The sequence below is a fragment of the Rhineura floridana genome, chromosome 11 (assembly GCF_030035675.1).
Source record: "Rhineura floridana isolate rRhiFlo1 chromosome 11, rRhiFlo1.hap2, whole genome shotgun sequence".
Classification (NCBI taxonomy): domain Eukaryota; kingdom Metazoa; phylum Chordata; class Lepidosauria; order Squamata; family Rhineuridae; genus Rhineura; species Rhineura floridana.
In genome coordinates this window covers 36,159,642-36,176,812 of record NC_084490.1, presented here as the reverse complement: position 1 = coordinate 36,176,812, position 17,171 = coordinate 36,159,642, and the positions used below count along the sequence as shown (strand labels likewise).

The 17,171-nt window shown below is 37.9% G+C and overlaps 1 protein-coding gene across 1 annotated transcript; it reads left to right on the top strand.

The window, feature by feature from the left end:
• The first annotated feature begins 6,914 nt into the window (after positions 1-6,914).
• On the top strand, positions 6,915-7,886 carry LOC133367961 (olfactory receptor 6F1-like). The gene has a single exon (XM_061592047.1). The coding sequence runs from the start codon at positions 6,915-6,917 to the stop codon at positions 7,884-7,886; it is 972 nt and encodes a 323-aa protein (XP_061448031.1).
• Positions 7,887-17,171: the final 9,285 nt, after the last annotated feature.

The window sequence follows — 17,171 nt, the reverse complement described above, 5'->3', positions numbered from 1 at the left end:
AGTCCAGAGTATCTGTAGGGCCGCATGTTCTCATATGAATCTGCCTGCTCTTGAAAGCTTGCAACAGACAGTATTCTGAGTGCTACCACCTTTAGAGGTAAGGTGGCTAGTGACCAGAAATACATGCTGTCATCACAGTTTTAGAATATTCTCCTCAGAGATACTCAACATTTAATGTAATGTGAATTGCTGATATTTTATGTATTTCTACCCACTTTGGAAGTTTTTTGTTCTTGAAAAGATGATGATCTATTTAGCAAAAGCATTGCATACATGCTGTATTTGCATATGTGGTGAATTGTGTTCTAATTTGTGTAAATCAATGTTGCTTTTAGGTTTGTTTTATATATTTGTAAGCCTCTTTGAGTAGCTCCTTTGTGGAGGGTAAAAATGGGGTAAAAATATTTCAGAGTTTTTAATATCCTTCTCTTCCTCCATATTGAAGCCCAGGGTAGTTTACCATACAACATACAGAGCAGTAAAATAGAATATAAAATAATATATAAACTAAAACAGAATAAAATCATTCCTCCATTATAAAAGCAGCAACACTAGGCCTAAACTCCACCTAGCATCAAGATACTCCATATTCATTTAATAAATAAATACTAAAACAGACAAACAAAATGTTTGAAACACTAAAGAATCATCTTCCTGATCCCAATATATACTTTTTGCTAATGAGTTTTTTTTTTTTACTATTAATATATTAATTTTCCTTTCTTGGTCTAGAACAACTGGGGAAAACTTGAGACCCACCAGATATTCTTGGATTCCAGCTCCAATCAGACACAGATAGCATGAGCAATTGTCAGGGATTATGGGAGTTGTAGTCTAACAATATTTGAAGGGCACCAAGGTCCCCATGCCTCTTCTAGAACAAATGGAATAATATATGTTGAGGACCTTAAATGTCATTGCTTCTCATAAACTATTCAATATTGTAGATTGAACCCTGTAAGCCAAAGTGTTGTCAATAAATTTTCCATTCCCCATACCTCCATGAAATGTAAAAATATGAGCCATATGAAGTTGTTTTATAAGCTTAGTCAGATTCCAGGCCCAACTATTCCCAGTAGTGCCTATTCCAATTGCAGTGACTCTCCAAAGCCTCACACAGAGGCCTTTCCTCACCCTCCAACCACTTAACTGGAAAGAGAGGGAATACAGGCTCATCGAGGAGACCATGTTGGAATTCTGTCTTCTACATGACAGAGAACACTAAGTTTGCAGCTGTGCATGACACATTTGCGTTATAGCTTTAGAAAGAGTTTATAGTCAGGATGGGGAACCCATGATTTTTCAGATGTTGTTGGACTCTCATTACCCCCAGCCAGCATGGCCAATGTCAAAGTATTATGAGAGCTGTAGTCCAGCAACAGGTTCCCCATCCCTGGATCATGTGGTTATAATGTTTGTGTTTAGTCATCACTGTATTTATTTTTTCTCCTTAAATAATCATCTTCCTCCAGATATGCCGTTAAAATATAAAATCTTGGGTTGGATCCCAGGGAAACTCATGTACAATGGAGCTTGTGGAAGCTGATTTCTGAACCTCCTCTCCACCCAAGAAGCTCTTAGCCCCTTGTCCTTCAAGGTTTGGGGGAACCTGCTGCTTGGGCTATGGCTAGAAAGGGGGAAGGGGGATCCCCCATTGATTGGAGGTGACCTCTATAAGTTCTGATGATGGTCAACATCATCAAATCAATATGGGGCACTTGGAACTCATGTACACATCACAGTATCCAAAAAATAAGCTTTTTAAAGCAGCTTCTGAATAATACTTGTTTCATGTGGTATGTACTGTCACTTGCCACGTGAAGCTGTTGTATCATGTAGAAAATTCCCATACACCCTCTATACACATTTGAGTCTACACACTGTAGTCATCACATGGGGCAGCCACTGAAGGCCATTTGAAGCAGCTTCATTATGGTTATAACAACATGCAAAGTTCAATGTATGTAATGTGTGTGGAGTAAACTTGAATGTAACTCCTGAGAGAATATTTCAGCAAAATCTACCATGTCTGCTTCATATGCAGTCCTGTTTCTTCCAGAACACATACAGAATCCACTCATGCTTCTCCTAGTCTCATTGTCAGGAGCTGCTGGATCTTGTCCAGCTGTCCTGTATAGCAAGTCACTAAACTGCAGGTGGCAGCTTCTTGAACTATGATAATGTTGAAGAAAGTACTTCACGCAGCACACAATTAAGTTATGGAGCTCGCTCCCAGAGGAGGCAGTGATTGCCACCAACTTGGAGGGCTTTAAAAGATTTGACAAATTCATGAAGGATAAGGGTATCAAAGGCTATTAGCCATGATGACTATGTTCTACATCCACAGCTAGAGGCAGTGACCTTCTGAATGGCAGTTGCTAGAAACTGCAGGAGGGGAGAGTGCTCTTGTGCTCAGGTCCTGCTTGTGGGTTTACCACAGGCATCTAGCTGGCCACTGTGAGAACAGGATGTTGAACTTGATGGGCCATTGTCCTGGTCCAGCAGGCTCTTCTTATGTTCTTAATACTCCTTGATTGCCTGGGTAAAAGATGAAGGGGTGTTTGTGCCTTGTTTGTGTGTGTGTATGTGTAACCCTTTGACTTGTATGTTGTTGAAATGCAGCCTACAAAGGTAAGAGTTCAATCCATTGCTCCACCTACTTTTCCCTCTGGTTCTGCCAGCCACTGGAACGTGGCTAATGGAATGATGTTGATGAGGGGATGCAGCCCTCAGGCTGAAAAAGATTCCTCACCCTGACCTAAAGTATGCTAAAAAGCATACTGTATAAATTAACCCCTGCATACCAATTAATGGGAGAGCGACTTACCTAGGTGTTACAATCTTGTACACTCCCATGACCACGTTAAAATGTCAGCAACAATTTATGATGAAGATTAACAATTCCATCATAATATCAAATGCCACCTTTCCGACTTACAATGGACAAGGTAGCTTACAAAACAAAACCCAATCAAGAAAAACATTCCTAGGGGACTTCCGGGAAGGGTGACTTCGCTTGTGCCTGCTTTTGGGACGGGCTCCCGCCTCAAAAGAAGCTTATTCAGATATAAATCAGTCAGAACATTTTTTTTTTTGACTGATGAAATTTCTCCCGGGCAGGGAGAAACGTAGAGATCAACCTCAAAGCCTGTTTTTGTTGGGAGGACTGGATTTCATTAATTTATGAGATAAGGTCCAGCCAACAATGCCGGACGGACTTCCTAACAAGCTCTATCTGCTTAAGCGATACGTTTATCTTTTCTTGAAAGAGAGAACGGACTAACAGGCAAGCACCCTTCTTTCTATTATTTTTTTTACTTGGTTTAAATTGTTGCAGCAAAAGGAGATTTGTCAGATTGATCGGCTTTGGACAACTTCTGGGTGAGATATAGCTCTTCTCTGTTATTCACGAAATTAACAGCTTATCTCTGTTTCTGTCGCAAAAAGCTGTCCTGGAAGTGCATTCTAAAGATAATAAACAAAAGAGGGATTTCTATTCCTGATTTCTATTCCGAGGAATATTATATTGTCTGGGACTATTCTCTTTTTGGTCTATTTTATTTTGACGAATCTGCTTCTTCACGACGCCACTAACTGTTTTGATGCTGGGAACTAAATTTATTTTGCATTCTTGAACATAGAGAGATAAGGCAGGTTGCTCTGTTTATACTGTGATGTCATCAAGCCTGGAATATTAACCCAATTGTTGCTGAAATAAGAAGTGGTTCTTCTTTATTTTTGTTTTGCTTTGTTTTCGTGGTTTTAAAAATGGCAATCAAGAAAGTGGCTGAGAATCTGGAAGTAATTATGTTTCAGAAAATAATGGATGAGATTGAGATAATGAAACAAACCCTGCGACAGGGTAGTAAGGAGCTGAAAATTGAACTGAGCAAAATGACGCAGGAGTTTAAAGAAATAGGGGACCCTGTGAGAGAGGAGAATGAGATCAGAGATGAGAAAAGAAAAAATAAAGGGAAGATACAAGCCCTGGAGATTGGAACAAATGTGGAATTGGAAAAAGATCTGGAGTTTATGGATTTTAGAAATAAAATCTACTGTTTGGAATTTAACGTTATCTCTGAAGAAATTAATGAAGATATTAGAGATAAAGTTATCAATGGCTTGGATAATCTTCTGGACTGGAATGATGTGATGGAGCTTGATATAGAGAAAATCTATGGAATTAACTGCAGTCATGTGACAATGGAAAAACTCTTAAGAGATGAGCCAGTGCATTTTCTAAAAAAGAAGAACACAGATATGAATTTACAACAATGTTTCAGCAACTTATTCAGAATGGATGGCAAGAAAATATTTGGGATAGAGGAAATTCCCATCAGACTCTTATTATATGACTATGGCTACAACAGCAAGATTATTATGGAATACTGATAATGGAAGTTTGGACACTGAAATTACTGGACTTAACAGGACTATTGAAGATGGAAGATGGAACTAATAGGGATAATGGAATAATGGCTATTGAAATTATTGGACCTAACAGATTCTGATGAGATGGATTAATCGAAATGTTTATTTGGACTATGATTATGACAATAAGATTATTATAATTATTAACGAGATGGATTAATTGACATGTTTATTTGGAGAAAAATTGATAGATATATTTCTTAAAGAATTGAAACCTCTCTTTGACTTTTTGTGGAAAGAATAAAGTAATGTTTATGAGATTTGATGATTAATTAAGATAACTACTGGAGGAAAGTGATTTGATAATATGATTTAAGAGACAGGATTGTTATATATTGTAGACCTATAACTGATTTGATATGTGACAAATGGGAAGTCAACATTTTATTTTTTTTTGTTTAATCATTTTTGTTTTGTTTTGTTTTTTGTCTTTGAATGTTTTATGATTTTGTTTTTTATGTTTTATGAAAATTTGAATAAAAATTATTGTAAAAAAAAGAAAGAAAAACATTCCTAGGAAGCAGAAGGGCTCTCTGATTCCTCTCAGTCATTCCCTGGTCTGCAATCATAATTATAATACAGAATATAAAAATACCGAGGGTGGAAAATTAATGCACAGCTGCCTGAAAGTATTACGTGGCCCAGTATGTGTAGAAACACTGAACTGTATTAAATATTAATACTGTTTAATTTTATAAAAGTTAGTGCCTAGTGCAGGAGTCACAAACCTTTTGGGGCCACAGGTATGTTTGCAAACTGGAGAAACCACATGCACACCACAACCAAGCACACACTGCAACTTATTCTATTGTCTACAACAGAATGTTATTTTCAAGCCTAAATTCTGTAAGGGAGGAAACTCTATCGGCAGCAGGGAAAGCCTCTGTGGGCATATATGTATCCCATGGGCAATATTAGTGACCCCTGGCCTAGTGGTTGTCATCATCCCAATGCTTTGCCATCATTGGCCAAAGCACCTGTGGAGCCATTTCTTGACATCTCCAGAAATTAAAGAACTAATGGCTTACTCTTTTTTTGTTTTAGAACAAACACTAAACATTTGGGTGATAGACCTGAAGCCTTCTTAAAGTTGCAGGGCCCTAAAGATCTCCTCTACTTACAGCTCTGGTTATTCCTCATCATCACCCTACAAAGCGCATGGAGTAATTTTCCCATCTAAGTTAGGTAAACAAGAATTATGATCTAGGTTATTGATAGACAGAGAGAGAGATAAACAGATAATGTTTAAATAATTGATTATTACTGAACATATCCCAAAGGTTATCCAACGCTCAGAGATATGGATTAGGTCTCCTGTGTATGTGAAGCGACTCTTGAAATAGCAGCTCCAAACAATGTAAACCTGTTTCTCAGACTGCAAATTTCTCCCTCCTAGATTTGGGGAGGGGATGTGTGGAAATGAAGGAAATTTTCAGTGACGATAGATAAGATGAGAGACATGAAGATGTAAATGGTCTGGCTGATTAAGTTTAGAATTTTCTACTAAAAAAAGGAATCATTTTATTTTATTTATTCATTATTCAATATATATCTCACCCTTCCTCCCAAAAGGAGCCCAGGGTGGCAAACAACAAGTGAAGTATCTACATTAGTTCTCTATTTCTATAGAATTTCAGTCTACCTATTAGCCTTGATGGTATTGATGTGCCTTGGATAACTAGCATTTTATGTGTGTCCTGTGGATTACCCTTCATTAAGGCAAATGCATGTATCTTATCAATGAATTTACAATGTATTCTTATCAATCAAGTTTGCATATAATTTGTTTACTTTGTTTAAATCGCTCAGCAATGAAAGGCATGCAGTAGAATTTTTTCTCCCTGATGTGATTGCTTAAAAAGAAATGCAGGAGGTTTTCTACCATTTTATTCTGGTTCATGTGCAACCCAGGACTAACCGAGAAACCAGTGAGTGTTAACAATCCCCTAAGACAGTTAACACGTCCAATTACTATTGATGTGAATGCTGGATGAGGAAATATTTTTTTGTTAGAGCTTTAAACTAGGGGTGGGAGACCATTTTCTACTGCATTCCCTGCTAGGTAACCTTCTGGGGGGCACATGCCAGTGGTTGAGCAGGGCCATAAGAAAAAACAGGTGGAGCAATGAATGTTAATTTTACCCTTTCCTTCTACACATACCTCTTCCTATCCTTCCTATCCTCTGATAACCAGGAAACATTATCAGCGCTCATATCCTCACTCAGAAAAACCAGTCAAGGGGGTACAAAGGAAGTCCAATGAGAGGTGTGCCTTGGGGAGTGTCCTGATGGCTAGATAGAGAGGGCTGGAGGGCCACATTTAGTTCTCCATCCCTGTTTTTAACATTTACCATGTTTCAGACATTCCTCATAATAAATGTTAATAGAGCTTCTTAAATATTTCAAGTTTTATAATATTCTTCTTCTTTTGCTCCCTTTTCTCTTCCTTCCCCACAACTTCGCTAACCAGAGAGGATGTTAACATGGAATCAACCAACAGGAGTGTGGTAAAAGCATTTGTTATCCTGGGTTTCCCAGCTTCTCCGCAGCTCCGCATGCTGTTCTTCACCTTCGCCTTGGCCACCTACATTCTCACTGTCACTGCCAACATTATCATCATTTCAACCATTAAGGCAAACCGCAAGCTGCAGTGCCCCATGTACTACTTCCTTGGCAACTTCTCCTTCATGGAGATCTGGTATACAACTTCCACTGTCCCCAAGATGCTGGAAAGCTTCCTGGTTGATGGGAGTCAAATCACTGTGGCAGGTTGCATTGCCCAGCTCTATCTTTTCTTTGCATTGGGCTCCACTGAGTGTTTCCTCCTGGCTACTATGGCTTATGACCGCTACTTGGCCATCTGTCGTCCTCTTCATTATTCGACCCTTATGACTCTGCAAGTAACTACCTGGCTGGTGACAGCAGCCTGGGTGGGTGGATTTTTGGCTCCTTTGCTTCCCATTGTCCTCATCTCCCAGCTCTCATTCTGCGGGCCTAAGGAGATAAACCATTTCTTTTGTGATGCTGGGCCCCTGTTGAGACGGTCATGTGGCAATGCCTTTCTCAGCTCCACTCTTGTCTCAGTGCTGGCCTCCCTTGTCATCCTTAGCACCTGCATGCTCACCATGGTATCCTACATCTTCATCATCTCAACCATACTTCGGATCCCATCAGCCAGTGGGAGACAGAAAGCCTTTTCCACTTGTGGCTCACACCTGACTGTAGTGGTGATTTATTATGCTACAGTTATCTTCATATATGTACGGCCCATCTCCCCTTCCTCATCCAAGCTAGATACAGTGGCATCAGTCTTTTATGCAGTGGTCACCCCACTGCTCAATCCAATGATTTATAGCTTAAGGAATAAGGAAGTGAAAGAAGCTTTGAAAAAGTTGGTGAGCAGGAGCCGGGTCTTTCTGAAAAATATTGGAGCTCCAATCATGGTTTGTTGGTAGAAGAGACATTATATGGGCAAAATACTCTTTGGCTCTAATGTGCCAAAATCTTTCCTCTACCCACCTCTGTTACCCTATGTACTTAAGCTGGTTTAAGGATCATTTCCCTGCTCCAGAGAACCACAGGAGGTGTAGTTAGGGTGGTGAGAGTCAACCTGACAATTTTGGTCATTCCACCAACCTGCATTTGGCGATGGATAAATCTGTAAATTTTTGGTTTCTTTCAGTTTCTCATTTTTTCAACCATAAGATTAATTCATGCAGTTTCTGCATTCATTTGTGATTTAAAAAAAAAATATCATGAAAATTCTTACACGTTTTTGCATGCATTTCTCCTTCAAGGCACATTTTGGCAAACACTTTTGCCTAGTATATGTCTTTTTGCAAGCATTTTTCATTTAATAGAAGGCATTTTTGTAAGCTATTTCCATTTCTATAATTCTACACACTTTGTGTGTGTGTGCGTGCACTTTTTACCATTACATGTATTTTTGTATGCATTCTTTGGTTGAAAAACTGCAGCATAAACTTCAGAGAAGGTCACATTTCAAATAAGATCTTGTTTTGTTTCATGTGTTAGTTTGGGAAGTGCAAATCTGGAAGGTTCACTTTACTCATAATTCCTAGGATCTCTTAGAGGAAGACTTGAAAGAATGATTTAAACCCTATATAGGTGTATAGCATAGTGAAGCCATTTTCTACACACCCTTTTTAAATGGTCACCCATATTTGCATATGTGCCTATCACCTATATGTAATCCAAGTGCTTTTCTTCATTAACAATAAATGTGGACCAAGTGAAGTTCTTATTTAAAAAGGAAATTTTATTTAAAGGAGTTATAGTATTTTGGTGGAGTTTATTTTCCCCGCACCAAGTGTTAAATAAAATGTTAACAAAGTGTTTGTTGCACAGCAAAATGGATTCCTTCCTGAGTTTGCAGCATTCAGGTCCATCGACCTTTGTAGAAAGTCATGACTAGTGATTCATTGGTGTTACAGAGAACTACAGTTTTAATGAAGTTTTAAACAATCACATTTTTATACCTCTACCACTTGGAGCTAAACCCTTAGCTCAATGGTTTTGTGGGATTCAAATTTGAGCTGAGTCCATTTAACGTTATGCAGTCCAAATTGCTTAGACTCCCCGACCCCGGTACAAGGATGCATTTTGAATGCCTCTTTGCAGTGTGGCCATTTGCTACTAGAACCTGTTCAGAACCTCTGAGGAGCCCTGCTCAATTAGACCAAAGACCCATCTGATCCAACATCCTGTTCTCTCAGTAGCCAACCAGATGCTTATGGGAAGCCCACAAACAGGATGTGAGTGCAATAGCACTCTGTTCACTTGTGATTCCCAGCAACTGATATTCAGAGGCATATTGCTTCTGATACCAGAGGCAGTACATAGCTGCTGTAGCAAGTAGCCATTGATAGCCTTAATCTCCATGAATTTGTCTAAACCACTTTTGAAATCAAATGTCTTTACACTGGCTTGGCTTATTATCAGTTTCAATTGAATTTAGTCCCCTCTGCCTTATTACTGCTCAACTCACATTATTGTTGTCAGAGAAAGACAATGCTTTTGTTTTGTTTTTTCAATTAATTTTTATTCCAATTTTCAAAACCAAAACAATACAAAAGAAAACAACACAAATCAATAACTAGTACAATACAAAAAGAAAGAAAATATATATATATATATAAAAAAGAAAGAATATTGACTTCCGATTTGTCATAGTTCAGCTATAAATCTATAATATATAACAAACCTATCTCTTAATAGATTATAAAATCACCTTCCTCCAACGGTTATCTTAGTTGGTTTCAAATCTCATTAACATCATATCATTTTAATCTTCCACAAAAAGTCAAAGAGAAGTTTCCAATCCTTGAGATATATGTCAATCAATTTTTTTTCTAAATAAACATGCCAATTAATCCAACTCATCAAATCTACTAAGTCCAGTAATTTTAAATCGCTCTTCTGTCATTATCCATATTGGGTCCATCTTCCATCTTCCATCTTTACGCACCCAAAAATCTTGCTGTCATAGTCATATAATAAAAGTCTGATAGGAATTTCCTCCATCAAAGATGTTTTCTTACCATCAAATCCAAACGTATCACTGAAGTGTTGTTGCAAAGCCGCATCTCTGTTCCTCTTTTCCACATGATACACTAGTACATCTCTTGAAGGTTTTTCCATTGACACAAAACAGGGATTAATTCTGTTAACTTTCTCCATTTCAAGTTCCATCAAATCCTTCCAGTCCAAGAATTTTCTTGAACCGATAATATCTTTATCTCCAATCTCTTCAATTCCTTCAAGGACAGCGCTGAATTCCAAACTATAATATTTGTCTCCAGGATCCATCACAGCCAGAAAATCCAAATCTTTTTTCATGTCCATAATTAAGCCAATCTCCATAGTTTGAACCTTGCCTTTAATTTCTCTTCCATCCTTTTTTTGTTTTCCAGATCTATCTTTATTCTCCTTTCTCATAGAATCCTGAGTTTCTTTCAGCTCCTGTCTCATTTCGTGAAATTCAATTCTCCACGCTTGTCTATTATTTCTCAGTTCTTGTTTTATTGAGTTAATCCCATTCATTATTTTCTGAAACATGTCTAGAGATAAAGTCCCTTCTTGTACATCCATGATCTTCTTAATTGTCATTCTTAAAACCAAAGGAACAAAACTCCTTCAATTTTCAATGTCCCAAACAGAGAGCAGCTTATTTCTTTAACCAGGTACAAAGGAGTTAATCTTTCCAGCAAACTAACGTCACACGCTAGACAGCCCTTATCTCTTATCTGCCCAGAAGTGTAAGAACGGCTTTAGTTCACAGCGTCGAAATAGCTAGTAGCAGAGAGAATGAGCAGATTCGTCAAAAAGAAAAAAAAAAGTAGATCAAGAAAAATAGTCCCAGTCTTATCTCTTTCAATCAGAAATCTCTCATCCGTTTAATCTTTAGAATGCTATTTTCCATGTCAGCTTTTTGCAATAAAAAAAAAGATACGCTATTTATATTTTCTTCCCCCTTAGTTCCGTGAATAAAAAAAGGAAAGTCTTACCTCACCTAGGTTATCTCAATTGCTGTTACTTTGACAAATCTCTTTAGCTGTATAGATAAGAAAATGATGAATGTAGACAGGAGGATGTTTGCCTGTTAATCCGTATAAAAAAACGGGTCACTTATCCAGCTGAGCTAGCATAAAAATCCTCGCTCTGTCTGAGCTGCTGGAAGACAGACAATTCTGACGAATTCCAGACTCCAACAATCAAAACAAAGCTATGTAGGAAATCTCACGTTTCTTCTTTAACCGGAAGAAATTATTCCCAGTCAGAAAAGAGCCTTCTGACTGAATTTAAACTGGAAAAGTTTCATCCAAGACGAGAGCTCGTCTCAGAGGCTGCACAGGCATAGGGATCCTCCTGGGAAGTCCGAGAAAGACAACGCTTTTGAAGCTTCTCACTACAACTGTCATTCAGTCTGGGTTTCAGCCAAGTGAGACATCTGTTTAGATGAGGGATGGACAGATCTGTCAATTTCAGTTCTTGGTTTCTCTTTTCTTCTTCTTCATCTTTTTTTAAAAAAAAACCTTAGATCCGGTTCTCAACATTTCTGAAGCAATTTGCTCTCTCTCTCTCTCTCTCTCTCTCTCTCTCTCTCTCTCTCTCTCTAATCCTTTTGAAAATTTGTTAGCATTGTGGTGTGAATTTCTCCAAATAATGATATTTGGGTGTAGTTTTGACTAATGCACATGTTTTGCAAGGAATTTCCCCAAATATAATGCATTTTTGTATATTATTTTCACAAAGATATTCATTTTATGCACATTATCTTCTGTTTTGTTGGATAACTCCATCACAACAAAATATTGCAGCATGGAGATATCCATTGGAGATCTGTTTCTATCCTTTGTTGTAAAAATATTTCTCCCTTCTGATCCCACAGAATTCTCTAGAATCCTGAACTCACATTATACTTTTAAACATCCGATCCACAGTCAGGCAGAGTACTACATGTGCATAAAGCTGTTACAAACAATTGGTTGGATCCAGATTCAGTGATGCTTAGAGTAGACACACTAAAATAAATGGGACTCAAATTAGTGACGACTTTTTTAAAAAAAGTTTTAAAAACATCTTTAAAAAAGGGTTAGAAAAAGTATAAATAACAAATAAGTATAAGTAACCATTAAGACACTGACAAGGGACAATACTTTTAAAAATGTTAAATAAAGGACCGTGTTGGATTTGGAAGGATGGAAAAGGACAGAAAAACAAACAAGCAGGCTGGTTATTAACTGAAGGATAAATGAATAGAACTGAATGAGGGAGGATATAGCTGTAAATAAAATGCCAAAAAAAAAAGACTTTGGGCAAATTAGGGGAAAAGGACACATGGAAGTGACGTTGTTTCCATACTTGTACTAACTGAAGAATAATAGTCTAAGTAATTGAGATACAGACAAGAGACAACAAACATTTTAAAAATTAATGAAGAAGGGACTGGGATGGATTGAGAAGGATGAAAAAGAATTAAGTGACAAGCTGAGTCAAAACACCAGCAACAAATTCTTTGTAATGTTCACACAACTTTCCAAAGAGAGAGAAAAAAGGCACTGGGCGAAAGGTTTTATAGCATCAGCATCCTGCTTCCCAAGCAATGTAAATGAAGAGTGTTGGGTGACATTCTAGCCATGGGTTGGAATACAGACCTCTCAAAGAACAAACTCTAGCTTCCATCCTTCCCCCTCCCCTGTTATTTCCCTTATATGGTGTTGTTTACATTTTTCTACCATTTTGGAGATGGGCTGTCTGGCTTAGATCTTTTTAAAAACCGCCTCCATATATCTCTGAATATCTCCAAAGAGGGCCCTATTCACTTAAGATCACTTTTCTGGGAGACAGGTGCCTTGGAGGGTCCCTGCTTCAGTCTGAATACCCTGCCTCACTTTGGGGTTCAGGTGCGGCAGTTGCACAGACCTGTTTTCTATGGTCTATCAAAACGAACAAACATAATTGGTTTCTGTATTTACATGTCTTACACATCTAGCATGGCTTGGATGATTTGGTTTTCTAAATTCATAGGGACAACATGAACTTCTGTCCCAGTTTCCCAAAAGTCTCCTTAACATCCTTGTTCCTTAAACTGTATATGAGAGGATTGATTATTGGAGTAAGGATAGTGTAGAACGTTGAGAACACTTTGGTTGACACACTCAGTATGACATCATCTGGGAGGACATAAACAATCATCAAAACCCATAGAAAATGGTGACCACAATACGGTGAGAGGAGTATGTAGAAAATGACTTTTGCCTCCCGGAAGTGTTGGAGATTCTTAAAATGGCTGAGATGATGTAAATGTAAGATATTATCGTTAACCTAAATAAAGGGAAAGTGAATATAGAAGATAGCAAAAGGGTTACCTCCATGATCAGTGAAGTATCATTACAGGCCAATTTACTTAGAGATATAAAATCACAGAAGAAATGGTCAATTCCACTGAAACCACAGTAAGTTAACTGTGCCATCCATATGACTACTACAGAGAAAGAAAAACAGCCACCTGTGCACGACCCTGCTGCTAAAGAGATTCAGATTTTGTTGTTCATATGGAATGAATATTGCAGTGGCTTCCAAATAGCTAAATACCAATCATAGCACATCACAGATAAGAGATATGTCTCTGCAGTCACCAGAAAGCCAAATAAATGCAATTGTATAAAGCAGCCAGAAAATGAAATGGTTCTATTCCCTGTTAGAAAACTGACTAGCATTCTGGGCAGAATCATTGAGGTATAGCAAATCTCCAAACAGGACAAGTACCCCATGAAGAAATACATGGATGAATGAAGATGCCTGTCATTCACAACTAACACAACAATGAGAAGATTCCCTATTATGGATAAAATATAGATGCTCAAAAAGACCAAGAAGAGCAGAATCTGTAGTTCAGGATGATCTCCAAATCCAAGGAGGATGAATTCTGTTATGGCAGTTTGATTGACCAATGGGGCTACCTATGAGAAAAATAGCAATGAAGATATCATCAGCTATGAAAATACTGGCTATGCAAATTGAATAATGACACACCCTTCATGAACAAAACAATTTGCTTAACCTTATATTGTTCAAAGCGCTTTACTTATGTTATTTCAGTATAGCTCAATCAGATAAAGGGAACTAGGCAAAATAGCAACCATCCTTAGATATGTATAATTCAAGGGACTTTCTGAATAGAGCTATTGGTCTATGAATCACAAATAGGGATGGGTCCAAAGATAACATCTGTTTTGATGCAGTTCATCACTGGATGGAGATAGGGTTTTTTAAAAAATCAAAACTTAAATTGATGTGAGAATTTGCAATATACATTATTTACATATGTATAGATGCATAATTGCTGCTGTCCTGTCTTTGCTTTCCTTGTCAGGATTTCTGCTTCCTACTGTGAATGTTAACAAACAATGAAATGTATCACTCATTATTGTTCTTTTCACATGAAAAAAGTGATCTCGTGTTTACCCATAGATTTTATCTGTGCTTCTCAGTTAAAGTCTCAACCTCTTTGTGAAAGTGGGAAGAACCACCTGGATTTGGCTGCTCATTGTTGAACATTTATCCCTTAAAGCTTGGTTTTAAAACTAAAATTTAATTGAAAATTCCCATCCTTTCTCCCCACCTTCCAAAGGTTTGTTGATTTGTAGTTTGTTGTTATATGGTAGAGGCAAAGGAGAGTGCCTATAAAATGTTTCATACATCCACAGGAATTAATACAATCCAGGGCACAAACAGTAGACTATAAATAGGATACTAAACTGTCCCTTCTTGGTGCCTGAGTAAAGGAAATAAGGCAGGGTAATTTATACTGAACTATGAAATTGAAGGGTTGTAGTCAACCAAGTCCTACTCAGAGTGGACCTATTGAAATTAATAAACCTAAGTTAGCTGTGCTTATTAACAGCAATGATTCTGCTCTGAGTAGAATTAGCATTAAATGCCACCCATATATTTCCACATCAGTGGATTATGAAATGGAAGAGACATTTGTGCAAATTAAACCAATTACAGTGGAATGAAAAAATACCAAATGAAAGTGTAAATGAATGCCGGAATGGATTGAGGCACATTCATACATTGCTCTCAGGAGGAATGCTATGTGTTTTATGTACATGTAATATGTTTTAACATTCAGTTCCCTCTTAGAGCCTTAAGAGGAATCGAACGTAAAATGTACATAAAATTTTCTGTGAGAGCAATGGCACATCATCAAAATCCCTTACTCCAAGCGAGACTTGCTACATTGATTTCAAAGTGCAGCAGCAGGAGCCCTGTGTGTGGCTAACTACTCTTAGGCAGCTGAAATTGCTTTTTTAAAGGAAGACAGTCACCCCTCAGACCAACTCATAAAAATCCATACAAGAGTGGAATTCCAGCAATGCACAGGTTCCAGGACAAACCCCTCCCTGATCCCTGCAATATTCTGGGCAGACTGGATCGTGTGCCTTCTTTGGAATCATGGCTCACTTGATTTCTCTCACATCCCTAACCACATTTTTGGCTCTTCCAACCCATTCCACTGGTGAATAACATCCAGGCTTTGAAGAATATCCTTGTCAGGTCCAATGCTTTGCTTCATTCTAAAACCTAAACTCAATGACATTTATAATTCAGAATACTTAGTGGTTGGGGCGATCAAATGAGGATATTTTTTGCTAGAACATCATCCAAATAGTTTTCATCTGTAATCATGCATGTGAAGAGATTCACTCGACTGGATTGTCAGACCAAAATGTCACTCTAATACTGGGCAAGCTCAACAGCTTAAAAAGAGTTGCCTTTGTTACTGAACTGTAGTGTTTCTCTATGGATTATATTGCAAAAGAAAGAGTAATAGCATTTGATGAATCTACGGCTAAAGTCATCTAGATGATACCATGTGGCTGCAATGGAATGTCATTTTAGTCTTGCTTGCTGAAAACTTTTTTCTGCTTGTTGTGCTCTGGGATCTGAATTGTGTAGGCTTATCTGTATGTGAAACGCTGTATTACAGCAGGATGTTGCCTACCACCTACTCCCATTATATAGCAATCACTTACCCAAGGCCACTCATTTATTTTAATGGCTGAAAAGGAACTGAATCCAGGCCTCACACAGCCAAGCCATTTAAAAAATAGTGAGGAAACAATTTAGAAGTTCTTGTAAAAGATCTAGTATATAATCACATACATGCACTACAAACTGTAGTTCCACTGTACATGTAACAACTGAAAGCAATGTTATAAGAATCTGGAAAGTATATGACCACCTACACAGCTGGTATAAGATATGTATTCTAGTGTGGACATATTCTTGTCCTAAAATTCCAAATACTTACCACACTCATTGAGATGATAATCCAGTAAGTCTCTCAGCAACATGACCAAACTGATTCTCTGGAAAGGGAGAAATGTATCTAACATTTTTATAGCTCAAATGATTTATTTTCTACAAGGTGACACACACTGCCATGAGATAATGTTTATTTCTCATGAGGATTCCTTCTGTTATGGTCTTCGGAATTAGCTGAGCTCTTATTTATCTGGCATTGCCCTGCCATGCTATGGGGAACGTGTGGCTCAATTTAATAAAAGCAAGAGTTAGTGATGCATAGGACTAAAGATCAGACACTCATCAAATAATTTCTTCTGTTGAGATTGCATTTGCATAAGCTCCAGAGGATCTTTCTCCAAATGTTTCAACATGTGTTGAGGCAGAGAAAAAGAGATGTAGGCTTAAGGAGGTTTTTTTTGAGGGGGTGAGGTGAACCAACAAATTCTTCAGAATGTCTCTTTCTGTCTCTGTCCCCCTCTCCCTCTCTCACCTTTACCCCATACCTAATCATAAAGATTGTGTTTGAGAGTTATTTGGCAGACTCACGCTCTGCATTAACAGACAAAATTCCAGAGAAGCAAACCACACCAGTGAGGAAACTTTTCTACAATTGTCCAGGATGGCTTAGGTGATGTCACCCGGCCCCTATAAAAGCTTCTGGGTAACTTTTGCTTGCTGGTCTGATCTTGTCCTGTGCCAAAGTGTCAAGCTGAACCCATTTCACCTTGAGAAGCTGACTTTTCATTGACCACAAACAGCTCATTAGAAATCCCCTACAGTGGCCTTTCAGTTCACTTTAAGTTCATTAATAGACTTCGGGCCATCAAATCTCCACCTCCCAAAATAACCCACAAATATTTAAATCCAAACAAAGGGGAGGCACAAATATGAAAAAATACCTT